The sequence below is a fragment of the Gossypium arboreum genome, chromosome 11 (assembly GCF_025698485.1).
Source record: "Gossypium arboreum isolate Shixiya-1 chromosome 11, ASM2569848v2, whole genome shotgun sequence".
NCBI lineage: Eukaryota > Viridiplantae > Streptophyta > Magnoliopsida > Malvales > Malvaceae > Gossypium > Gossypium arboreum.
The window spans coordinates 1,069,335-1,096,659 of record NC_069080.1 but is presented as its reverse complement, the minus strand read 5'-3'; the positions used below and the strand labels follow the sequence as shown (position 1 = coordinate 1,096,659).

The following is a 27,325-nucleotide window of genomic DNA, read 5'->3' as shown; positions in this document are numbered from 1 at the left end:
TAGGAAGAGCTAGCTGGATAAAATAAAATAATACTTCACGTGTTTAGTATTAAGAAAATAAATTAATGTAAATGAACTAATAATACGAATAAACATTTTGTTTCATTTTTCACCCATGACAGTCAGACACGCCATTTCGTTACAATGTAAGGACAAAATGGGTAATTTAAGTACATGCCAGGCCCGCCCCGCACTTTTTTCAAATCAAAACCCACTTATCCAACTGACACTCTGGCTCATAAACATGTGGCGTTCTATCCATAACGCACCGCAACAAGCCACTGGAATTCCCAAAACACCCTTAATCCCAAGAGCAAAAGATTTTTGATATTTGAGGGACTACTGAACCACCCATTGAGCTAATATCTCCGCCATTTTACACTCTTCCGTCTGTACTCATCACTGTAACCAAAAGGGGGGGAAAAAAAAATCACTGAACCCAACAGAAAGCTAAAACTTATTACTAATAATTTCAAAGAAAAAGGAGCGTCATCATCGAAGCGGAAGCGGGATTCGCGGTGGTAACTATACTGCGATGCCTTGTTCTTTGATCGAGACTAGCAATAATTTTTGTGGTGGCGGTGACGGAGGTGATGTGAATGGGCGTATTCACAATTTCAAGCTGAACGAGCACACTTTCTTAGCTTCTCTGATGCCGAAGAAGGAGATTGGCGCCGATCGCTTCATTGAAGCTCATCCTCATTACGACGGTCGCGGCGCCGTCATCGCAATCTTTGGTACCTTCTTTTGACTGTTAATAATAAAAAAAAAGAATATGTAAATGAAGAGAAAAGAAAGCAAGTGTTTGATCCTTGATCTTTTTTAAAAATAAAAAATAATTTGATTAAAGTTGTTGTTTTCAGATTCTGGTGTTGACCCTGCTGCTTCTGGCTTGCAACTGACATCAGATGGGAAGCCAAAGATCTTAGATGTTATTGACTGGTACTTCTTTTTTTCAGCTTGCTGTACTATCTGTTTGTTGAACTTGTTATTTACTTATTATATTTTTAAGTTACTTGAGAATTTATTTTTTTATTTTTTTAGTACCGGGAGTGGAGATGTTGATACCTCAAAAGTGGTGAAGGCTGATAAAGATGGTCGAATTCAAGGAGCTTCAGGTTGTATTATTGCTGACATATTTGATGAACTTGTGATTATGGAAATGTGCAGTAGATTAATTTTGAATAAATTGATTTTACGTTTTAATTTTAATTTATTAAATATAAACCAATCATTGTTCAACTTGTTGAATATAATTGAAATATATTTACTTATTTTGATAATTCAAATATTATAATATCTATAATACTAATTAAGTGCGAATTAATCTACAATTATGGTTCTTTGCTTATCGAGCAAAGGGAATAATTAAAATCATAGTGGAAGTGCGATTCAACATAGAAAAGAAGTGTAATTCGACTTGACATGGGGGATATATAATTTTGCTTATCTTCTAATAAGTAGTATACTAAAATAAAATATTATTCTAATGTTAATTTAGTAATATAATAAGAGTATTTTTGTTAGTTCAAAAGATTATTCACATTTGTGATTATATATATTATTATAGCAAGAGATGGGAGTTCCTTTTCTTGTTCCTCGAGGTTTACTTGGTTCTGCATTGGAGTGGTTGCTAAAACTTACTGAATTAAATGCTAAATGATAGGTTATTCATGTAGTTTGTCTTCCGATTGATCAATTGGGTCTATTTTCATGTAATTCTTGGATAGTTTCTCCTTCACTTTATCTTTGTTAAGAAAATGTGTGAATCTTCAAATGTTTAGAGCATAGTGGATTATTCTTTTGTACTTGTGTGACAGTATTTTAGCTTCTTGGCAATGTTCTGTGCTATTCTCTTTTTGTATATATCCTTGTAGCATAATCATGATTCTGACTTGACTTTCTATTTTCTGATCCCATGTTCTGTTTTTTGTTAAAAAAAATGATATATAGGGGCTTCATTGGTTGTCAATTCTTCTTGGAAAAACCCTTCTGGTGAGTGGCATGTGGGCTATAAATTGATTTATGAGCTCTTTACTGACACTTTGACTTCACGTATAAAGGTATGAACTATTTTCTGTCTAATTCATCAGAATTTTTGAATTTTTGCTATTGACCATGATAAATTAACTGATGAATGACTGTCTTCTTATTATTCCCTTCATTATTCATGTTGCAGAAAGAAAGAAAGAGAAAATGGGATGAAAAGAACCAGGAGGAGATTGCAAAGGCTGTATTGCATCTTGATGAATTTGATCAGGTTGTTGAAAATTCCACTTGCTAATCTCTTTCTGTATGATCATAGACATAGATATTCATATTTCAAATAGATTTTTCTTTAGTTTGAATAAACCTGGTATCATGCGAATTGTCAAATATATATTCCATATATATTTGCATGCATAACTAGTTCTTCAGATTTATTTATTTCTTGTGCTGTGACAGTGCTGTGTAGCTAATGCCTTAATAATATCTTCACTAATTTGGCAAGATTGACTTCAATTTGAAATATATGAGCACTGAGGGATGAGTTCGCTCTTTCTTTAGTTAGCAACCAAAAGATTACATGCTTTCTGTACTCAGTATCATTCATTTTGGTGATAAGTGATTATTTTAACCTTCTTATAATTCAAGTTTATTAATCGCTCATATGCTTCAAAATATGTTTGATTTCTTCCATGATAACGAAGGTTCTCTAGGGGTAAGTAGAAAAATCTTCCATGATAAAGATGGTGGGTAAATTTCTATCATCATACTTGTGCTGCATGCATTTATTATTATTACTGTATATAATTTTTTTACTATGTCCATGTATACAGAAATATACGAAAGTGGAGGATCTAAAATTGAAAAGGGCTCGTGAAGATCTCCAGAATAGAATAGACCTCCTAAAAAAGCAGGGCGATGTGAGTACCAAGGATTTATTAATTGCTTTTATTTAACTAAATTTACATTGTTCTGAGCTTTTCTCACGTTAATGTGCTAGAGCTATGATGATAAAGGACCTGTTATAGATGCTGTCGTATGGCATGATGGAGAATTATGGAGGGTTGCTCTTGACACTCAGAGTCTTCATGATGATCGTAAATGTGGGAAACTGGCTGATTTTGTGCCCCTAACTAATTACAGGTCTGTGTCTTTGTCATTTATCTTATCACCTGGCTGACTACTCTTTCTTTGGTAGACATTTATACAAAAGCAATGAGGTGGGTTTTTTAATGATGGAGAATGTTATTAATGAAGCTCCATGCTAGACTTTGGCTTGGCTGGTTGCACGTGGCATTCTATTTGCATATTGTTTCATATTGTTAACCACTTGTCTTAAAAAATTTTAAGTGCCCCTCTTTGATTTTATGCTTCGTTTTTTCTGAAACAAACATAATATAATTATTATCTAACTCTACTGAAATAATCCTTGCAGGATTGAACAGAAATATGGCATATTTAGTGAATTAGATGCTTGTACATTTGTTGTTAATGTATATGACGAGGGAAACATCTTAAGTATTGTTACAGACTGCTCTCCTCATGCTACTCATGTTGCTGGTATTGCTACTGCTTTCCACCCACAGGTACTGTATGCTTAACTGATGGTTTATGGCATTTTCTTTTCAGAGTTCTCATAAAAATGTCTTCTGATTTGCATGATGGTTTAGGAGCCCTTGTTAAATGGTGTTGCACCTGGAGCCCAGATAATTTCTTGTAAAATTGGAGATGCACGCTTAGGTTCGATGGAGACTGGAACAGGCTTGACACGGGCACTAATAGCTGCTGTGGAGGTGGTTAAAAGTGCATTTTTCTGATGATTTATTCACCTTTGCGTTGTTATGGCCCTCGAGGCATTTATTATCTTGATTATTTTTAACCATCTGGCATATCTGCAGACTATTCATTCCTTTAATATGAGCATAGAACATATATTCATATTTTCTTTTGATGTTTGTATTCATTTTGTGTTGGTGGGTAGCTAGTTTAGCATATTGTCTCTGGTACTGCAAATGGTACTTGGGTGTCCCTTTGTGTCCATGTGTCATATCACTGACTTCAATCTGGTACATTTTAATTGTAACCATTTGGCTGTTTTACCTCCTTTTTATTTCACAGCATAAATGTGATCTGATCAACATGAGCTACGGAGAACCTACATTATTACCTGACTATGGACGCTTTGTCGATCTTGTTAACGAAGTAAGAACTCCAAATTTTCCTTATAGGCATAATTGTTTAGTGTAGCATTTTCCTCTCTCTCTAAGATGTTATGGGTGTCATCTTTGGGTCTAATTTAGGTCGTGAATAAATATCGTTTGATATTTGTGAGTAGTGCTGGTAATAGTGGGCCAGCATTGAGCACAGTTGGTGCTCCAGGTGGTACCTCTTCAAGCATCATAGGAGTTGGTGCATATGTCTCTCCTGCAATGGCTGCAGGTGCTCATTCTGTAGTTGAACCTCCACCTGAAGGGCTTGAGTACACTTGGTAAGATAATTCCAATTCTTCCATATTTGGCCTTCAAACATATAGTCTCACTTTTTCCAGCTCTCAATCCTTGTCCTTGTTCATCTTTAACTCATTGAAATTGGTTGCAACGGATGCAGGTCCAGCCGAGGACCAACAGCTGATGGAGATCTTGGAGTTTGTATAAGTGCTCCTGGAGGGGCTGTTGCCCCTGTTCCTACTTGGACTCTCCAAGGGCGCATGCTCATGAATGGAACATCAATGGCGTCTCCATCTGCTTGTGGGGGAATCGCACTGCTTATTAGTGCTATGAAGGTTTTTCTTTGGATTATTTGAGTTCCTTTATTTCAGTTTTTGATTGTTTGTTTCCCCTCTCCTTTTTTTCCCTCTTGTTGTGGTGTCTAAAGGAAAATTATCTAATGTTGTCTGTAGGCTGAGGGAATTCCTGTGAGCCCATATAGTGTAAGGATAGCTCTTGAGAATACATCCATTCCTGTAGGTGGTTTGCCCGAAGATAAGCTAACCGCTGGACAAGGGCTTATGCAAGTTGACAAGTAGGAAATTTGGCCATAGCCTTTGCTTCTTTATATATTATTTCTTAGTTCTGAACTTCTTTGATTCTTATGTCTGGCAGAGCATATGAATATATACAGAGGTCTCAAGATCTTTCATGTGTTTGTTATCAAATAAAGGTCAATCAATCTGGAAAATCAAGTAAGTTTAGGTTGATGTGCTGAAAAATGCTATCCAGTGTTCAATGTGTTCAGTACTATTATATTTACGATCCAAAAATTGGTGGATGTTCATCAAATATCAGAGGCAAGCCTCAAATCATTAATAGAAGAGTTTTTTGTTTTAAATTGATAAACTCTACCTAGTGCCAAGAGCAATAATGATAAACTTTTTATGTTTTATCTAACTTCTTAAGGACTTGCTTTGATATCGGGAGTCAGCTTTTTTCTGATTTTTATTTAATATCCTGTTTATTATGAGCATCCATTTCGCAAATGAGAACGTTTAGAAGCTTGAGTTCTCTCAATGGATTCTGGATTTACTTCTGCTATGGAACTTAACTATCTTTCGCGCTAGTTTGACATGGGGAAGTGGTGATTTAGTGGTAGTAGGTGGCAAAGTTGCTTTGTTACCTATTCCATTAGGAACTGCTTGTCCTTTGGTCCATCTCATTCATGCATTTACAATCCATTTTACTGTGTATTTCACTTGCAGCTCCTATATCACGAGGTATCTACCTAAGAGAGGCTACTGCTTGCCAACAGTCTACTGAGGTGTGCTGATTTATATACTTTATAACTTTTTTGTCCATGGCTACTTTTTTGCTCTTTGCTTTTCATTTATTACTAAATAATTATGTGGTGTTCCCTCCATCAAGTGTTCATTTTCAAAAGGAAATAAAAAATGATTATTTTACTTTCTGATATTCAATCCCCACCCACCTTACAACTTCATGTTTTCAGCTTATCCTTGATTTTTAAAGCTGCTAAACTTACATCTTAAATAGTGGGCAGTGCAAGTTGAACCAAGGTTTCATGATGATGCAAGTAAATTAGATCAATTGGTTCCCTTTGAGGAGTGTATTGAGCTACGGTCTAGTAATAATGCAGTTGTGAGAGCACCTGAGTATCTTCTCCTCACTCATAATGGGCGCACCTTCAAGTTAGTAAACATACTTCACTACCCATATGAAAGTTCTTATTTCTAATAAATTATGTGCAGTTTGTCTATCAACTCCAATTTTTTTTTTCATTTTTGTGAACTTCATGTTACTAAAATTTATTTATTTTGCCATTGCCATCCTCTTGAGTTGTAAGGTAGATGAATCAAAATTTCTGTAATTTCCATATTTGATGTGTTAAGTAATGTTATCCCACATTGTTAACTATTGGGTTTTATATGGTTTTATGTTAAAGTTGGGCCTCTCCGCCTCTTGCTAATGGGTTTATGGTTGGATGATTAAGATGTTTGAGTCTGGGTTTTGTTATGTTGTTCTTCCAGTAAAGTTGTCCATGTGTAGGTCCTAACAGCTACACAAAAGAGGAGTATTAAGTAGTGTTATCTCATATCTGTTATGCATCGGGTTTCTAGTGGTTTTATTGGGCCCTCCATCTCTTACCAGTTGGTTTTGGGTTGGATGCTTAGATTTGTGATCTTGGAAGATTGCTTGTTTGATAATGGTGCATTATTTTCGTTTCTTTTCAGTGTAGTTGTTGATCCCTCCAATCTGGCTGATGGGCTGCACTATTATGAAGTATATGGAATTGATTGCAAAGCCTCATGGCGTGGTCCTTTGTTCAGAATTCCAATTACTATAACAAAGCCCAAGGCTGTATTGAATCGGCCACCACTGGTTTCATTCTCAAAGATGTCATTCCTTCCAGGTTATTTTGTCATAGAATTCGTCCCAACTTTATTTTCTGTACCCTTTATACATTAAAAATTCTTTCATGCTATGATTGTTCCATGAGTTGATTCCCTTTTTCTCATTTGTGGTTGTCTAGGCCACATAGAACGAAGGTATATAGAAGTACCGCTTGGTGCTAGTTGGGTTGAGGCTACCATGAGGACATCTGGGTTTGATACTAGTAGACGATTTTTTGTTGACACCGTTCAGGTATTGCATGCACTTTGAATCCATACCAGATTGACCTAAGCCTTGACTTGTTTTAAAATGTGCAGCTCTGTCCATTGAGAAGGCCTATCAAGTGGGAGAGTGTTGTAACATTTTCTTCTCCTACTGCCAAAAGCTTTGACTTTCCTGTTGTAGGTGGTCAAACAATGGAATTGGCAATAGCTCAGTTTTGGTCAAGTGGCATGGGAAGTCACGAGACGACTATTGTAGATTTTGAGGTAATTTTCTGTCAAAAAATCTAGAAACTTTCTTCCGTTAATAACTTTTCTACTGATTATTTGATCGGTTCATTTTTTATTTTATTTTATCTCCTACTATCACTACTGCTTCTATAATTGCTCGGTTAGTGAATATTTGCCACCCTAGACCATTTTGTTGAGGTTGCACTTGGATGGTCTACTTTTCTTTTTCAATTTTCTTGATTTTCTGCTTTCTTCTCTAGATGTCTCCCCACCCTGGGGCCATGCCTATGTCAAAGATGCTTTATCCTGCATAAGTTTTGTTTTAGTTTTGGCTTGTGAGAACCTTACCAAGTATCTTTTACGTATTTCCTGTTGCATGCTCTGTAAGTTGTGGTATCTCAATGAAGCGAACATGGGAATACTGTTTTAAATTATCTTGCATTTGAGAGTCTTATGTTTGGGTTTTTTTTTTTTTTTTGTATGAATGGTTTAGATCGTCTTTCATGGAATTGGAGTCAACAGAACTGAAGTAGTCCTTGATGGAAGTGAAGCACCCATCAGAATTGAGGCTGAAGCACTATTGGCCTCTGAAAGACTTGTCCCTACTGCTACTTTAAACAAGGTAATGAAGTCTATCCCGTACAGTGCCATGTAGGCCATTTAGGCTTTCTCTTCCTTTGGACTTTTTGCTTTCCTTTTGATGTGCTTGCTTGGATTTAATAAGACATTCTTTTTTAATTTTCTGACTTTTTATATGTTCAATATGCAGATAAGAGTTCCTTTTCGACCTACTGAGGCAAAACTTTGTACTCTTCCAACTAATCGTGACAAATTACCATCAGGGAAACAGATACTGGCATTGACATTAACGTGTGTATTTTTTCAGTCGCTTGTGGAAGAATGTCCTTTATATGTGTATATGTAATCGATCACTTCAATTACCGTGTGTGCGCTTTACTTTTTTTGCTTCTACAGTTACCACTTTAAATTGGAAGACGGAGGAGAAGTGAGACCGCATATTCCATTGCTCAATAATCGTATATATGACACAAAATTTGAGTCCCAATTTTACATGATTTCTGACACAAACAAGGTACATTTTTATTGGTACTGTCAATCATTTTGAAAAGAATCAGTAGCAACAAATCTGGACAAATATGCTTTATTCCATATCATGTAGAATCCACATTTTACATCTCCAGTGCTTTGTTCTGTTCTACCATAATGGGTTTCTAATTTGCTCCTACTTCCTTCTTGTGCCGCAATTTTGCTGACCTGTTAAAATCCTTTTTGCTCTCATTAATTATAGCGTGTATATGCAATGGGTGATTGTTATCCAGCCTCTTCACAACTTCCAAAGGGTGAATACACACTGCGACTGTATTTAAGGTACATATAGATGTGCTTTATACTAAAAATTCATGCCTCGTTTGGTTATTTAGTATATTAAATCAAGGAAATGCAAGCTTAACCATACATAAGTGTTAAAATAATTAGTACAAATTCAAACTCAAAATTAAAAGGATGAGTAAAACTCTAGTACAAAAAAGACCTCTTGAAAATAAGTAAAAAAATTTCCTTCCATTTGCTGAAACCAAGTCATGTGTGTGGCTAAAAATTATCAAATGAAATTAGTTTATTTTGGATACTGATGTGGCTTTTCTCCTCCCTAGCCCCCAAACAACTCCTTTATAGGCCCTCTGTTCTGGTTTTAGCTAATTAAAGGAATTCCTGAATATCACGATTATCTTGTAACTTTGAGATTGTCTGTTCTTATATTCCATTTTCTTTCTTGTTTTTGAAGGTTTAGGAAATTGGTTTTGTATTAGGATAGCTGCAAACAGGAATTCTCATCCTATCAATCTCTTCTAATGAGATGCTTCAATCCAAGCTTGCTTTCACTTACATTGACTTATCATGTTTCAGGCATGACAATGTCCAGTACTTAGAAAAAATGAAGCAATTAGTTCTGTTTCTGGAAAGGAATTTGGAGGAAAAGGTAATATTGTGTCTTTGTTTGTTTGTTTTCTTTATTCACGTTAGAAATGGCTCTATATTAAAAGCACTGCTTCTAAATTACAAGGCATGCATGCAGAAAATGGTTTAACCATTGCCTCTTAGGTCTTGTATTTTTTATATTGGCATAATAGTAGATGTATTGTCAAATTGCTTTAAATAGTATTGATTTCTTTAGCTATTTTCATCTTCCATGGTTGTTTGGAAAGGTTTATGAGGTATGCTCATTACTATCCCTGTGGTTATTTTGATATCAGGACGTTATTCCATTGAACTTTTTCTCTGAACCAGATGGCCCTGTGATGGGGAATGGTACCTTTAAATATTCTATTTTGGTTCCAGGGTATGTCTGATTTCGAATATATGTAATTCATCTAGACTATCCACAGCAATCCTGTCCAATTTGTTTTCTTATGTTTACTCTCTAATTAACTTGAAGCATTATTTTTCAGGATAAAGGAATCATTTTATTTAAGTCCACCAAACAAAGATAAGCTTCCAAAGGTATTACATTTTTTGAAGTCTCTTTTACTTAAGTAAACAGCATAGAAGATGTAACAATTGAATTGTTCCTGCAGTGTTCCTCACAAGGATCTGTATTGCTGGGAGCAATATCACATGGGAAGCTATCATATGCTGGAGAGGGGAAAAATCCACAGAAGAATCCTGTATCATATCAGATATCTTATGTGGTGCCACCCAGCAAGGTTGTGATACTTTTGCCTTTACCTATGTAATATTTACATATTTCTATTACTCCTTGTATGGTACTTATGGAAAGGCCTAATAATGCTTCTATGGTTAAGTGATGCACTCTGGAGCTTTACTTCCATGTTTTGCATTCTTCTTTCTTCTGCCATGACTCATGGCATTTTATTGACAGATTGATGAAGACAAAGGCAAAGGTTCTTCTTCAGCTAGCACTAAACCTATGGCCGAACGTTTACAAGAAGAGGTACTTGCACAAATGTTTATGCTAACCTTGATATTTGGTGATCAAATAGTTGCAAAGTTTTTTTCTCATACTTTTTAAATGTTGTCAAACTATAACAATCTCTTATATTAACTTAATGATTTTTTTTGCCCAGATATTCATATAATCACTTAGGTGTTTTTTGCTTTGAATAGTTCATTTATTTTCAAAATTTTTTACTATTGTATGGTATCAATTAAGATAACCGGAACAAATTTCATCAACATCAATTAGCTTTTTAAAACATTTGTTTTCTCTGGTGTTAATATATGGAGTAATGCTTGTTCAATTCCTCAATCAGGTTCGAGAAGCAAAAATAAAGGTTTTTGGAAGCCTGAAGCAAGATAGTGATGAAGATCGCTCAGAATGGAAAAAATTAGCTCAATCTCTCAAGGTTAGAACTCTCTGTCGTCCTTTCTTTAGTTTAGGTGTACTCTATGCGAAGAGGATATATTTCTTTATGAGGAGTCATCCTCTCTTTCTAAGCATTACTTTCTCCACTTTCTGTTGAAGGGTCTCTTGGTTAGTGAATGCTACATTGCAAGTCTAGTATATATCAGGTTGAGTGTTCTGTTTTTTTCTTTTCAAATAGCGGAATGCTTGTAGCAATATTATAGATAGGAATAAGTGGTATGCAAAATTTACGTACAAGTTATACCTGAAAAATAATTTGCAGCACCTAAGTTTATTAGTTCTTTAAGTACAAGCTGATTATTGTCTTATAACTGTCTAAATGGCTGTCAAATGGCAGAGCAGATTTAGCGGCCTCCATTTTCAGTCCGGTTAATTCTTTAGTGGGAGAAGTGTGCTATTGTAGCTTGTTGTAGTCAATCGTGTTTGAGTTGCCATATAATTCCTGAAACTAGATGAAAACATGTCTAAATCTGGAAGTGGATGTTTTTGGAGCTGCTTGTCTTAGGCAGTCATTAGTGTGCTGTACCTGTTTTAATATGTAACATGTGTTCTTTGGCAGTCTGAGTACCCTAAGTACACTCCATTGCTTGTAAAGATCTTGGAAAGTTTGCTTTCCCGAAGCAATATTGCGGACAAAATCCACTATTATGACAAGGTTAGTCGTATTGAAAGCATATTTTGGTATGAAAATGCTGATGGCTCTCTTGAGTTTGCTTTGTAAAGTGTCTTGTTGAGGTTTTTCCCTTCATTTTGTTTTGTGCTTTGCTGCCATGTAACTCTTCTCGGTTGCTCAATGTTGCTAATCTGAACTACCTTCAGAGATATAATATGGTAAATCAATGAGTCACTTCAGAGTGGATTTTACTTATTTAACTCGTAAAGATGACATATATGCATGCCTAAAAGTTTTTTTTTTCATTTTTTTGTATTAAGTGGAAAGTATCCTTATAGGTTGCTAGCTTTCATATTCTTTTTTTATTTATTTTTAAGCATAACGATATTTAAGTTAGCCCCATGAAGGCCTAAAAATTTGAACCCTCTCTTGGTTCTAGCGGGGGACTTGTTGAAAGTTCATATGCTGCATCTACTGGAGATGCTTGAAGTTTATGTATTTAGCAAAAAATACTGGCTAGATTATATAAAATTACCAAACATAAGAAGTAGCTAAGAGACTGACATTAAGGTTGTCAGTTTATCTTTTACAGTACTCAAAACTGAAATGGAAAATCTGAAATAAATGCTTTCCTTAACTAATATAGTTGAACTTTTCAGGTTATAAGTGCGGCAGATGAGGTGATTGATAGTATCGATGCAGATGAACTGGCAAAACTCTTTTCACTTAAAGCTGATCCTGAGGATGAGGATTCAGAGGTTCGGTTTTAAATTGTCAATTTGCTCTTCCCTCTACCCTTTCCATCATTTTGCTCATACTATGCTGGACATCCTCTTAGTAAATTCAGCCAAGTATATTATCAGAATTGAAGTTGCTAAACGTATTTTTTGTTCTTGACTTTTATTTTTCAATGGTTATGATTGTCTCCAAGGTGTTTCCTGTGCTGCATTTATGCTTTAGTGCATCATTAGGGGTTTAGTGTTTGCGGTTTATACACAAAATGGATGAGAACCCACCCCCCTTTTTTATAATTTCTTCAGAAAAATAAGAAGAAGATGGAGACAACTCGTGATCAATTAGCAGAGGCACTGTACCAAAAAGGACTTGCACTGGCTGAGATTGAATCTATAAAGGTATTCTTTGGTATATGTATCACCTGGTTATTTTCCAATTTAAATAAACTTATTATCCAACTGATATTGGTTATTTTCTAATCTTTTCTTCAAAGTGGAAAGAAACATTGACATACATATTCACAAAGAAAAGTGAACTTTATAAGTCCATTACATAGATGAGGATATGAAGCAATGGCACAAAAATAAAACCCACGGCCGTTATACAAAACCTATTATTTTGGTAGAGCTGAGGGAATTTAATGTCTTGAACTAATCTCCATTCTGCATTACATTTTTCTTGCTAGTTCGTTGGTGAATTTGATTGGTCTCATTACTAGTTTTAGCTCAGGTTCTGTTACGTTTTTCAGCATGTCTACCACATTGATGTTGACGACTTCTAGTGAGATTGTCCACGTGTAGGATGTGTGAGCTATACGTGAGGGAACTGTTAAGTGATTTTATCCTACATACGTTAAATATTAGGTTTTCTGTGGTGTTATACCGGGCATCTCCACCTATTACTAATTGGTTTTATGGTGCTGAGACTGTTTATATCAGCATGTTTATGGTGGTTTATCGTCTTCATTGGAATTAATCATTTTCTTCATCACCATTATAGGGTGAGAAACCTTCAGCCTTGGCTGCAAGTGAAGCTGTCAGCTCTGATCTCCGGTCAGACTTATTTGAGGAAAACTTTAAAGAACTGACAAAATGGGTAGATGTGAAGTCCTCTAAATATGGTACCCTCTATGTACTGCGGGAGAGGCGATTTGGGAGGCTTGGAACTGCACTGAAGGTATTTTCTTTTGTTACAATCCTAGTAAGCACTAAAAAGAAGTTACCTGATGAAATTTTCAATTGATGAGTTGAATGGTATTTTGTTTAAAGTACATTTGAAACAATTACAATAATAATAAAGGAAACTATCTACTTAAAACCGGTATAAAACTAGATTGATATTACACCCTTTTTTTGTCTTTTTGTGCCATTAATATTTTAATGGTCTTGTCATTTTCATATTTCATTTTTATAGATCATGCATATTAAATTTTACATAAATTAAATTTTCAATTATTTATTTTATTTAAAAACTTTCAACTATTCAATAAATATTAATATATACAATATTTTAGATCTATCATATTGAATCAGTTCAAACATTTGCATGTATTATAAGTATAATTATATCGATAAATTCAACAGTTGGGTTGTTAAAATATTAATCATTCAAAAGATATTAAATGATATAGGTGTAAATGGATCCCTTAAGATTATTGATGCATTTATTATTATTTGAATTCAATGTATAGCATAGATGGGTACCAAATTTAGGGAGGGGGAGAAACATGGGTATTAAGATTCAATCCCCCACCCCACTTGTCTCTTCCCTCTTTCAATATAAACCACTAATATCATAATGGGAATAAAGAATTGGAAGGGAAAGAACGAGGACTGTAAGAAACTTGGATTGTCAATGCTTTATATCACTTGTCAGCTTGGAAAAAAAATGTTCGAATACAATGTGGAATGATTCTCTATCCCTTAATATGTTTTTAGGCTTATGCTAGTTACTGCCTTAGGCTGTTCACAAGTTATTTTCCGATACAACACATTAGTTGACTTCAAATGTGGTTAGTTTCCCCTGTACTGGAACTTAAGCTCAAGTATCTGCTATTGTCGCAGGTACTAAATGACATGATTCAGGATGATGGAGAGCCACCAAAGAAGAAATTCTACGAAATGAAGCTGTCATTGCTGGATGAGATTGGATGGAATCATTTATCAACGTATGAAAGACAATGGATGCATGTGCGGTTCCCACCAAGCTTGCCCCTGTTCTAAGGTTAGTAAATTTTATGAGACCCAATTTCAATTTGATGAAAGACATTGAGCATTTTAAGGAATTGATGATAGCTTGTCATAATAATAAACCAAGGAGATGATTGTACTTTACCCCTTATCTGTCGTAATAGAAAAACACCATGACGTGTTTCCCCTTACAAGAGTTGGGGATTTGTTTGAGGTCAGTGTTGGTCGTGCAATTATGGATGAACGTTATCACTGTTTAGTTTTATCTTTGTATGCGTTGTATTAGACTAAGCTAAAATTTACAACAACAACAAAAAAAAAAAAAAAAAAATCAATGTCATGATTTTCAGTAATTTAAATGTTCTCTGTCATGGTTAAAAGAAAGGCAGGTGGAAGATCCAATCAATCAGAGCTTGGTGTTTTTTTCTTGGTTTAAAATTGTGGTTAATTTGATTTCATAATTTAATCATTTTTTTTTAAAAGAATCATTTTTGGGTATTTGTAAAGAAGGGGATGGGAAAGGATTGTTTAGGAATTTTTTAGGAGTTTACCGGTAAAAAGTACGGTTATATGTATAATATTTGACCTATAGAATAGAATTGAATTAACATTAAACTAACACTAAGAATTGAAATATAATTGGGCAAAGTTTACATATGGCAATTGTTCATCAACTTAAATCTTAGTTTTGAATTTGGTGTTAAAGAATAGAAACAAACATAAGTTTGTTAGTAGGTCATAGTTGGATCTAGATTGATTAGATCGTGAATTTTTTGAACTGGAATAAAAAATCGATTGAGCTTGGTTGAATTAATCATTATTTAATTTAAATTGGATTGAGAATCACAACCGTTGATTCGGTTCGGTGATCATTTATTTATTGTTGGAATAGAATAGTGAATGAGTATTATAATAGACTAATAAATAAAATAGAATCGAGTATCATAAACGAATTAATATTGTATTTGTATTCCTATAATTTAAGAGAATAGATATAAGAAAAAGCCACGAATGATTAATAATTCTGCATTTAATTATATAGATAAGTGGGCAGGCCAATTTTAACAGAAATAAGAAATTGAACAAGGCCTACTTTGAGGGAGAGTAAGAGGAGAGATTTGCTACCAAGAGCTTAAAAGAATCAGAAATCACAATAAATCATTAACAACAAAAACAAAATGAATTAAGATAGGGGTTAGAGTGAGAAGACGAAAAAGAAATTATATATTTAAAGAAATGTCAAATTAAATGGAGTATAATCTAAGCACACAGAGATTGAGATATACCTTGTGACGGAGTGTTATACTGAAATTGAATCAGCTAGGTGGTTCATGGCTTGATTGGGTGAGGAAGATGAATGTGAATAGATATCTGGAGGAATTTTTCTTCTACACCAAACAACAATTCAGATGTATTGTATTCAATACCTGAATTGTAATGGGAACTTAAACAGCCCATCTCATAATAGGTTACGCACTTAAACCTAACCTTTTGTTTGGTTGTTGATTTGAGAATTAAGCCTAAACAAGTGTGAAATGCATAGTCTATTTCAACCAATCAAATTTGGTGTTAATGTTCTTTAACTATAAAAATTTTACCATATTTGGGAGAGATTATATCTGAGGGCCAGACATTTGTCTTCCTCTATACGATCAAAGGAGCACTCAAAACCATCAATAAAACAACCTTACCTTCCAATGCTATCCATAATACAAAACATAATAAGGAATATATAATGCATGTGTTACCAAAATTGCACCTTGTACTTTTAATGAGTACAAAATGATAATTCAAATCAATTACGTTTCGATTTTCATTCTACAAACCGAATTTCCTATTTTTAATAGGAATCTTGTTCTAAGGGATAAAAAAAACATTAATGGTCATTTAACGGAAAAAATTTAGAAAATTATCATTTAATTATTTAGTTTCCGCTTTATAAACAGTTGTTTAACTTAAAATAAAATATCTAAGTAATCCAAATTAGTTTTTATTATAGAGCTTTGAAGACCCAAGAACTCAATGAAATTTATCAATTACAATAAAAAAGGTAAATCAACATTTAGTATTTGAACTTGTCAATCTTTTCCACCTTAGTTCTAGAAATTTTTTTGTCAACATTAGTCTTAAAACGCGATAATTTTTTTTTAATTTGATATTTGAATTTGAATTTCATTAAAGTGTGATGACATGATACACATGAGTTTTTATCAAAATAAGATAAAAAATTAAAATGGTATAAGATGTAGATTATCTACAAAAATAGGACATTCTACATGTCATTTGGAACCAACCTTATTAATTCAAATTTGATTTTTGAAGTAAAAAAAAAAAAAAAAACAGAAGAAGACTCAAAATTCTAAAATAAAAAACAAATATTGTCTATCTTCAATTTTGATCTCTAACAAATCTTTTTCTCCGCTGTTTTGTTTGTGACCCATAAACAATTGAAACTTGTTTTATTCATTTGGAAAGGTAGGTTTAAATAGGGGTTTCAGTGCTGCTACACTGTTACACGATACCCTTTAGAACGTTGTATTTTTTTCCTTTTCAGTTTTTTTTTATAAAAGTAATTTTTTTTTAAAATTTCAAACGGTGTTGTTTGGCACATTGGCAGTATCACCTTAAAAATATTATCTTTTTTTTTCTTTTGTCAATAGTCTTAAAAAAATCAAATCGGTGTCATCAATATATTAAGCGGTATCACAAAAAAATATTTTTTTCGTATTCGTATATTATTTGTATTGTATTTAGGAAAAAACATATTGATGGTACCACTTAAAAATATTTTTTTTTAACGAATATGATTGGCTTGGGGGAAAGCCTAGAGTATCGACTGACATATTAGTGGCACTTAATAGTACTATAAAAAACATTTCATTTTGTAAATTGAATTATTATTTAATTAAAAACATAAATTTAATTCTGTTGATTTACATAACCAATTAAAAGATAAAATTACATCAAAAAATACAAACACGAAAAAAAATATCAACTAATTAAAACTTTGAAGCCTTATTTATGAGGTTTTTTTTTTTTTTGCTACTAACTAAGTTATAGAAATTATTCTCCCTTGAAAAATTTGGCCATGTAAAAGATGCCCTTATGTGTACATCAAATCATTGTTTATTTCATTACCAAGAAGTTCTTCTGAAATCTGGGTTTCGAATTTGAATTCTGAGGTAAACATTTCGTCATTCACCGATGCATAGCTCAACCCATCTGGAAAATCAATGTCAAATGATCCTAAATATGCACTCAAGAAAGGGTCCTGAAAATTTGAATTCAAACCATGGTTAAATCCATTTAAGGAAGCCGAATTCGTGACACTTTCACCTTCTTGATCGATTGATAACCACTCTGCGAACAAAAGCGTTGGCATCAGGCTGCCGTGAGGCTCGTTAGAGAAGTTTAATTGCCTTGCAACGGTTTGATCGGTACTTATCAATGGCTTTTCGATGTGATGGAAGGATTCAAAACTCGGGATTCGCATGTTGGCTAAGTTTCGAGGAGACAAAGCGGAATCAGTGTTTTCCGAGCTAGATGTGGTATATGGGGTCCTGGTTTGAGGTTCCAGTTCTTCAGCTTTTGCAACTCTTTTCTTCAGATGGGAATGCCAATAGTTCTTAATCTCATTATCAGTTCTTCCAGGCAAATTTTGTGCAATTTGGGACCACCTAGTCAATTAAAGAAAAAACATGGCATCCTAGTTAGTTTCATTGCAAAAACCATTGTTGACTTTAGCAATAATGCTACCAACTACATTATTAATTTGAGTTCATATTTGTCTCCGGGACATTCGGATTTTTTAAACACATATTCGGATATAAATGTCGGTTACGAAAAACTTACTTGTTGCCTAACAAATGGTGAAGGGTTAAGATAGTGTCTTCCTCTTGAGGTGAAAACATCCCTCGTTTTAAACCCGGTCTCAAGTAATTAATCCACCTTAATCTGCAACTTTTCCCATTCCTTTGTAAACCTGTGTATTGTTAACTTGTAAGCTACGGTATCCCTATTTTTTAAAAAATACGTTCCTGTTTGATAATCGTGTCTATAGCAGAAATTACTGCCCAAATCAAAGAAAACCTGGTGCATTTCAATAATCAGCAGCCCTTGCAATGCACTTGAATACAAATAAACTGCCAGATTATTTGCAGAGGACCCAATGTCATTTATGTTTAAATGAAATTTAGTCCATTGGAACCCTACAAATACATTAAATGGCATGTGTGTATACATATAGACTGACCTGCATTGATGGCAACAGAGGTCCAGCAACCATGGCCATGTTTGAGGACATAGTTTCTAAGCTTAAGGTCTTCTTCAGGTGACCATAACCCCTTTCTGTGCTTAGCTCTTGGCTTCTGATCTGATGATTTAGAACCCATTTTTGCTTGCTTGAAACTCAAAGAGATTAGCTTTAAAAACTTATACAACAAGATAACTAAAAGCCACGAGGTTGAAGGGGCAAGCTACAGGAACAGTACCAAAAGCAATAAATAGGCAACCCCAAAAAGATTATAAAATAAAGCTGAAATTAGTTGTAGGTTTAATCATTTTAAAAATGGAAAAATTGTGGAATAAACAATTAACAATGTGGGATTTTCTTTATTTCTTTTCCTATTTTTGTAATTTTATTTTATTTTATAATGGTAAGGTTTGGGTTGTTTGAAAATCGAATCTGATTTTGGTGTCAATTGAAAATTATTTGTTAGAGTCGAACTCTGGTATTAACTAGAATGTTAATGAATACTCGTTCAATCCATGTTTTCCATTGCAATTATTTTTAAGCTGATATGATTAAGCTGTTGCTCATGTTCATTTCATGAACCATGAAAAATAATATTTTCAGAGTTTATACATGTCTCTTCTAATAATGTCTTTTTTAGAGCTCGAAATTAAATTGTCTTTTTGAATGTACAATATGTCTTATTGTTGCACTCAACTTGAGCATCAAATTTTAAGCTCGAGCTCGATTATATTAAGCTCTTTCTAATAATAACAGTAATAATATAATCTCATAATATAAAAATATATTAAAAAAAAAACCTCAATAAGACTCGAGAGTTGTTTGAATAAAATATTATAGTGTTAGAATTCGACTTGTCCAATAACTTGAATCAATCAAACTCAAGTTCAACTCAATTATTACCAAACTAAATTCGAATTTTTTTTCAATAAAACTTAAATAGCTTACAAGTATCTCATTTACACCCGTAGAACAACAATATTTTTTACATTATTATTGACTTCATTATACCTAACCTCTTAAGTTCTTGATGGACCAAAAATAAAAGAACAAAACCTTCCAATAGTAAGATTAAGGTTTTATTATTATTATTTATAATTCTAGACCACTTACTGGTGAAATTAGTTACAAAATTCGATGTTAATACTTATTTTATATATTGCAATTATCTCCAATAATATAAGTTTAAACTCTTTTTTTTTTTTTTACTTCTTAGTACGCAGGGATATTTTTTTAATTCTTTGGTATCTTCCAGGTAAGCATAATTTCTTTATATTTTCGTTGAAATTGCTTCTTGCTCTTTAGTTGACTTCATAGAAATATGTGTATATGTTGTAATAAAACTACCTTTCAATGCCAAATTCATAAACACTTTATCCAAACATATCTTACCTTTCGATTAATATTTGAATTTATTTTTAATTTGATATTTGAGTTTATTTTAATGTTTAATTTAGTATTTAAATTAAACGTTATCATATGATTCAATAAATATTTCACACATATACTTAGTACTGAATTGAGACAAAAGAAATCAATATTAAATTAAAAAAACTCATATACTAATTTGAATATTGAAACTAAATTTAAGTACCAATTAATAGATTAATTTTATCAAATAACTCGATATTTTAATAAATCTAATTACAAATAAATAATAATCCATATATATATTGACAAAACATAATTACTTTTTTTACAAAATTTCACTAAACTCTTCAAAAATTTGAAATTTACATATTGACTCCATAACTTAAACCAATCAACATGAAGACCATAATTAACAAACTTTTCCACATTTTAATTAGCCCACATAAAGCTATTGTTTTAAAATATTAAAAAGTTAGGTGAGGTGATTAGTATTTAATTAATTTATTGATTAAAAATAAAACAAATATGTGAACTCGTTTTGGTATTTTACGATGTTACCGACAATTTGAGCTTTTGTCCTCAGCAATCATTTTAATTCCTATTTTAAATTAATGCTGAAATTCAATTAATTGGTGCATAAATTTGACCATCCAATTATTTATATACTATATGTTATTTTTTAATATAATAATTAATGTATTTGTTATTTAATAAAACGCGTGTTATATAATCATATGGTTTTTATTTTAGAAAATCTGGTTGTCGGGATTATGACCTAATCATTTAATTATTATTTTATTTCTTTCAATTATATGCTAATCATTTATCAATTATCGATTGCTAAAATCATTTATCAATTAAGCTATATTATTTTTAAATATATGAGTTCTTATTTAATTTATTTAAATTTAGAGCTTATAGTTACATTTTGCTTAATTTCTTAATTTCATTTAATTTTATTTAGGTTTAGAAGATTATAAGAACCTTCGTTAATAAAACGATAAAATTTAGGGGGTTTAAAATATTTTATTAAAATATATCTTATGTCAATTATGACTCATTCTTCAAATTAGATTAAGAGCCATTTGACAAATTGTGTCTAAGTTTTTTTTTTTAATTGGAATAAATAATATTTAAATGAATAAGAAAAAGTGTTATGGCCTATGGATTAAGTTTTAATATAAAATAGATATAATAACAAATTTAATCCTTAATGTTTATATTTTCTCAATTCAATCATTATTTTTTAGTTAAATTTGGCTCTAAAATTTTCAAAAAAAATTGAATTGTTTTTTAATAGAAATGGTGACTAAAAATTATTTTTATTAATGTTGATCGACAACCCGTGAAATAGTTTATGTGTAATTCATGCTGACATGATACTGACATCAACAAATAATTTAGAAATTATAAAAAAAATTTTAAAAATATAAAAATATTATCATGAAGTGCACGTGAATTGCCATGCAGGTTGTCATGTTTAAAAAATTAACATTTTAGTTAATACTTCCATTAAGAAAATAACAATTTGATTCTTTTTTTTAATGTTGACGGTTAAATTTGACTATTTTTAAAAGGTTAAGAGCCAAATTTTGCTTAAGAAAAAAAAAAGGGAGAATACAAATTAAATTGATAATAAAAATGTAAACACTAAGAACTAAATTTATTATTATGTCAATCAAATAATTAGATATTATTAATTTGCTTAATACTTTGTATATACAATTTATATGAATAGAACATAAAATATAACTCATGATGGATAGACAAAAATCTACCTAGCCTAGTTTGTTTTCAAGGGCGGAGCTAAGGAGCTGGTATGGACTCGGCCCCTAAAATGAAAATTTTTCCATTTAAGTCACTTTATAATTTATAAAATTTTAAATTAGTAATGTTAAAATTGCAATTTAACTCCTCAAAAATGATAAAAAATTGATTTAATCCTTTTAAAATTATAAAGATATAGACTATTAAAATGGTAAAATTTTATATTTTTTAACATAAAAATATATAATTTAATTTTATTCCCTAAAAAAAATTCACTCTGCCCCTAGTTGTCGCGTTTGTATAGTTGCCACCATAATTACGAAATGTTAGCAACCTAGGGATAAGCACAGGCTTCGACGGTAAAATTATATTTGATCCCTTTAAAAATTGTAAAATTTTAAATTAATACAATGAATTTTTTTATTTTAACCTCTAAAATTTGTGTTTCAATTCCGACTCTTTAAAAATAATAAATCTACCCTATAACTTCTCTAAAGATTATAAATTAATACAACAATAAAATCATATTTTAACCTTTTAAAAAATTAAGATTTAATTCTAACCCCTTGATTTCGTGGTGCTTACACAATATGCTTATGTCAGTACTTTTTCATACCAACTTCCATTAAAATATAACAAGATGACGCCGCCTCACACAATTTCAACCTCGACCTACCTCCCCTATTTTTGTTTCTCTTTTAATTTGATATGTAAAGTCAAATTAGGGCTTTCAAAAATAGTAATAACATGAATATTCTTAATGGTTATTTTTTACGTAAAATAAATAATTAAATATTTTAATTTCTTTAATATTTGAATACAAATATATATATATATATATATATATTACGTATTTATAGATACGTGCCTTTTCATACCAAGAAAATAGTTCAATTATTTGTTGAATAAAAAATAGTTCAATTATTTAATCTCCAGTTAAACTATTTTAAACTTAATTAATGATGCTCCAATCACTCAAGTACAAAACATTAAATTGATTATATTATAAATAGATAAAAGAGAGGTTGATTAATGTGTTCAATTGGAACATGAAATGTGTTCCAAAATTATTGGATTAAACTCTATATGTTACTGAATATTGACATTATATATACATATAGGTAGTTAGCAAGTGACTTAGAACAGATTATATAAGTCATGTATTGAGATTAAAAAATATATAAAATTCCATACACATGTTTCTCTTAATACAATCAAATTCTTAATATAACAATCTCACTAATATTTAGATTTAAAACCAATAAAAGGAGACTTGTTACTTTGCCATATGTATGTATACGCGTCCATCAAACATCATCACCAAACCAGAGAGCCAACGAGGGAGCTTGGAATGTAAAACGGCAATATTATATATGTAATTGCCATAAAAGTCAGCAAGAGACAGATTATGATAGAAAATGAATGAGACAGTGGAGCAGTACTTCCCGACCGTATCTCTGTCTGTCAATATACATAAAGCCTTACAGTCAATACTTAATTAAGCTACCTACGTTTACAGAAACATCTCTATGCTAACACGCTCCATGTATATGTATACACACACTTGCCGATTAACAGATGTCGACCCTAATGCCCTGGAGCCGTTCTTCTCCCCATGACAACTGAGATCAGTCAACAATATTTTACATCAGTAATTCACTTTTTGTCATTAATATTTATTATACATGATTTTGGGTTTAAGGTTACAGTAGATATGATGTAGTTTTTTTTTTTTTTTACTTAAACTTGCATAACATATACAACTTGTTGTAGGCCAATTTTAACTTATTTACATCAAAACCCAATTTAGCTTTAGCTAACCTATCAAAATTAAACTCAAAACCCAAAATCTTAACTACCCAAAGCCCAATTTACATCAAAACTCTAATGGCCCAAACCCTAAGCCCAAATCAAAATAAAAAACTCTAGCCCACAACCTAAACTTTCCTCAACTAAATCCTAGCCTTTGCCACCACCAACTCCACTAGCCACAATTGCTCCACCACCAACTCCACTAGCCACACTTGCTCCACTACCACTTGTACCTACAAATGAAGACATAAATAATAAAAAAATATTTTGTAAATGGCTATATAAGCCTTCTCATATTTTGTATTTAAAGAAGGAGAAAAAAGTTTTTGGAGAGAAAGTTATTGTAAAGGATTTTTGGAGAGGTTTTTTGGAGAGTAATCAAGGAGAAGAGTTATTGTAAAGGCTAGTTTTTTGGAGAGGCTGGTTCTTTTTTTTGGAGATTAATCGAAGATCAAAGCAAAAGAGGTTCCTTTGTCTATTCTCATTTTAAGTTCTTTGTTTGTTTATTGTTTTCCTTTTAATTTTATTTTGTTTTTTATACAAAAGTAAAAATAAAAGAAAGAAGCTTACCCATTTTAGAATTACCGAAAAAGAGTTTTTTTTTAGGTCCAGCTGCCGTGTACGGTGGCGCCAACGGCGGCCGACGGCGGTCCGGCGACCGGACGGTGATCGGCCTTGTGGCCGGAAATCACCCACCCTCTCCTTCTCTCTTTTTTTTTTCTTTCCTTTCAAGTGCAAAAATGATTTTTTTTGAAGAAAATGGGCCTTTTATAGCCCTCCAAAACGACGTCATCTTGGGGTTGGCCATTAAACACCAAAACAACGTCGTTTTGACTTGGACTCCTAGGATCCGCGTGTTTTTTAACGGAAGGGCTAATTGCACTTTTAGCCCTTCTGCTTTTTTTATTTACTTTACAATTAAGTCATTTTTTATTTTTAATTTGGTCCCGAAGTTTGTCGCAATTTTCAATTTAGTCCCCGCTAATGTATTGCGTTTTGATGGGAAGGAATAATTACTGTTTCGGTCCCCCTATCAGATCACATCTTATTTCAACATCGATATTAGTTTTTTCTTTTTATTTTTATTCATTTTTTTATTTTAATAAATAAGGCAACGCGCCGATTTAACATTAAGTCGTAGATTTCATCGCTATGTTGGGTGAATATCAATCGGCTTGTGTTAAAAACGGAACGTCCTTTTCAAAAGAAATCGAAATTATAAAAATTCTCGTGTTTTGATCGGATCATGATTAAATGTCACATTGAACTCGTATTTTTGAAAATTAAGACAACACATGTTTAACGAGATACCAATTTTGGGCATCGCGAGGGTGCTAATACCTTCCTCATGCGTAACCGACTCTCGAACCCTATTTTTTTCTCTGGCTTTAAACGTAGACCTAAACTCGGCCTTCTTTTTGTTTAAAAAATAAATTTTCTTTTGAAAAAGAGGATTTATTAGGTGTCCGATCACACCTAGGAAAAAGGATCGGTGGCGAATCCCTTTTTTAATAAAATCGAAAGTCGGTTTTTAAATTTCCAATAAATCGCCTCAATTAGTGACCAAAAGAAGAAATTTTTACGTCGCTATGAAAATAAAAAGGAAAAAAATAAAATAAAAACCTTAACGCGTTTGAATCTTTTCTTCTTCAATACTCGCTTTTTTTTATTTCATATTTGCTTGAAAACCTTTTGCTTTTACATTATTCTCTTTTGTATCAAGAAAACCTTTCAAAAATACAATTGTTTCCCCCCTCTTTACAATGATAGTGCGAATAGCACTTCTCCACCTGTAACGACCCGAATTTTACCGTTACCGAAAAAGTGTATTTTCGGGTCTCCGTTTCTAAAAAATAGATTCGTAAATATTTTTAATAAATATTTACGAAGTCAATTGAGTGGTTAATTAGAGTTTAATTAAGTAAATTTAGTTTAATTAAGAGTAATTAGGAAAAATGACTAAATTGAATAAAGGATGAAAGTTGAATTGTAGATTAAAAGAAAATGAAGAGGACCAAAATAGCAATTATGCCATTTGTCCTAAGTGAGGCGGCATAAAAATAAAAATCTGAGATTTTTATGTGTTAAAATATATATTAAATTATTATTATATTATAGTATATTATATTATATATTATATTATATAAATAGGTAAAGAAACATAAGAAACAGAATGAAAGCAAACGAAACAGAGAAGAAACAGGGGAGAAAGAAAGAAAGAAAAAGAAAAAGGAAAATTTGGGTTTCAAGGCTCAAAGTTTAATTTGGTAAGTCAATTAAGTCATTTCTTCTTAAATTTTGATGTTTTAGAAGCTTTGGAACAAGACTTTGATGAAATTAAGTTGATATTTTGAGAGTTTATAGATTTTCAAGTATAGTTCATGTTGAATAAAATAGTGAATTAAGGGTTTAATTGAGTAAATTTCAAGCTAGAATTGATAATAGGATCAAATTGTAAAGTAAGTTATAAGTTTTATGTTGTAGGGACTAAATTGATGAAATTTTGAAATTAGGAAAGTATGCTGGAAATTTAATATTTAAATGAGAGTATGGATGAAATTTGAATAGAAATAAAGTATGAATTAAGATAGAAAAGTAAGTGAATTTAGTTAGAATTAAATTGAAATTAAAGTAAATCAACATTTTGTACTAAGACTATTTTGGACAGCAGCAGTAGTCTAAGTTTGAAAAATCACCAAAATTGTAGAAATTGAATTAGAGGATGAATAAAATATGAAATTAAATATTATTGAGTTTAGTTTCTTATAGAAGAAACGATATAAGCAATTGAATTGTAAATTATGAGATATAATGAATTTTGTGAGACAAGGTCAGAATGAATTCGGTTCCCTGTTCTGACTTTGGAAAATCACAAAAAATTGAATAAAAATAATTAGAGGCTTAAAGTTATATGTTTAGAATCCCTAATGAGTCTATTTTCATTAGAAATCAACGATAATGTTATCTGAATTCTGTACTGTGAGATAATTAATTTTTAGTGAAGAAGGGACAAAACTGTCAGACAGCAAAATAGGGGTGAATTTAAAGAATAAACTGTACTTAATGGCTAAACCAAAAATTCTGAAAATTTTATTGTACGAAGATTTGTGAGTCTAGTTTCAGGAAAAATTAGCGGATCTTAATTTAGAATTCTATAACTCAAGATATGAATTAGTAATGTATTAATGATTATGAATTGTATTAATTTCGTAGTCAATGTGGTACCAGAAATCTCGGCTAAGAAAGGACAAGACAAAGTCAACGGGAGTTAGCTCGAAAATTACGGTTTGTATTTCTATAATCTGAACCTAATACTTAATTGTTGAATTTATTTCTTAATATGTATATTAAGTGTTTTGAAGTAAGAATTATTGTGTTTTGCAAATGAAATGGATTGATATAGTATGTGATGAATTTATTGAATTTATATTGATTGAATTGGCGATATATATATAGATATATATATTGAATATTGAATATATATTGATTATTTGAATTGAATAGAAATATAAATTGTTTGAAAATTTTAAATATGAGATTTGCGATATTTGGATATTTGTTATTGAAAAGTGAATTGAATTGTATTGAATTATGAATTTATGTGATTAATTAAAATGTGTATTGATTAAAAAATTAAAAGTGAATTGAATATCCTATTAATGATGATCGGGCTGAGTCGGATATAGTTGGCATGCCATAGGATTGGAAGTGTTCAGGATTCTTCGACCTCGAGTCGATGAGACACTGGTGTCACTATATTTCTTCGGATAGATTCGATGAGGTCTGGGTACCAACTTTACTTGCTAGGCCGATGAGACACTGGTGTCAAATATTGCTTGAACTATCCGATGAGGCACTTGGGTGCCATATTGGTGTGTTTGGTTGGATCCGTGTATCCGCC

General features: G+C 32.0%; 2 protein-coding genes across 2 annotated transcripts; one reads left to right on the top strand and one right to left on the bottom strand.

Annotated features, from left to right (window-relative positions):
- Positions 1-228: 228 nt before the first annotated feature.
- LOC108456728 (tripeptidyl-peptidase 2-like) lies at positions 229-14,440 on the top strand. The gene is made up of 34 exons (XM_017755351.2): positions 229-737; positions 864-942; positions 1,045-1,118; positions 1,954-2,063; positions 2,180-2,260; positions 2,820-2,906; positions 2,987-3,129; positions 3,422-3,572; positions 3,657-3,779; positions 4,105-4,188; positions 4,287-4,474; positions 4,594-4,768; positions 4,886-5,007; positions 5,088-5,167; positions 5,681-5,739; positions 5,973-6,127; positions 6,671-6,849; positions 6,970-7,082; positions 7,148-7,318; positions 7,776-7,904; positions 8,052-8,152; positions 8,258-8,375; positions 8,592-8,671; positions 9,209-9,281; positions 9,556-9,641; positions 9,751-9,802; positions 9,877-10,005; positions 10,182-10,253; positions 10,573-10,665; positions 11,245-11,340; positions 11,958-12,056; positions 12,339-12,431; positions 13,033-13,209; positions 14,097-14,440. Exons 1-34 carry the CDS (start codon positions 536-538, stop codon positions 14,253-14,255), a joined length of 3,933 nt encoding a protein of 1,310 aa, XP_017610840.1. The 5' UTR covers positions 229-535; the 3' UTR covers positions 14,256-14,440.
- A 2,815-nt stretch (positions 14,441-17,255) lies between these two features.
- LOC108456512 (transcription factor LAF1-like) lies at positions 17,256-18,722 on the bottom strand. Its single transcript, XM_017755071.2, has 3 exons — positions 18,475-18,722; positions 18,075-18,204; positions 17,256-17,899 (listed from the first exon to the last, which is right to left on the bottom strand). Exons 1-3 carry the CDS (start codon positions 18,611-18,613, stop codon positions 17,326-17,328), a joined length of 843 nt encoding a protein of 280 aa, XP_017610560.1. The 5' UTR covers positions 18,614-18,722; the 3' UTR covers positions 17,256-17,325.
- Positions 18,723-27,325: the final 8,603 nt, after the last annotated feature.

Excerpts from the sequence above, each read along its gene's own strand:
- LOC108456728 (XM_017755351.2), top strand. The coding sequence starts at position 536 with ATGCCTTGTTCTTTGATCGAGACTAGCAATAATTTTTGTGGTGGCGGT. Across the intron at positions 738-863 it reads CGCCGTCATCGCAATCTTTG|ATTCTGGTGTTGACCCTGCT; the intron begins GTACCTTCTTTT and ends TGTTGTTTTCAG. Across the intron at positions 1,119-1,953 it reads TCGAATTCAAGGAGCTTCAG|GGGCTTCATTGGTTGTCAAT; the intron begins GTTGTATTATTG and ends AATGATATATAG.
- LOC108456512 (XM_017755071.2), bottom strand. The coding sequence starts at position 18,613 with ATGGGTTCTAAATCATCAGATCAGAAGCCAAGAGCTAAGCACAGAAAG. Across the intron at positions 18,205-18,474 it reads CTCTGTTGCCATCAATGCAG|GTTTACAAAGGAATGGGAAA; the intron begins GTCAGTCTATAT and ends AACAATACACAG. Across the intron at positions 17,900-18,074 it reads CACCATTTGTTAGGCAACAA|GTGGTCCCAAATTGCACAAA; the intron begins GTAAGTTTTTCG and ends TTAATTGACTAG.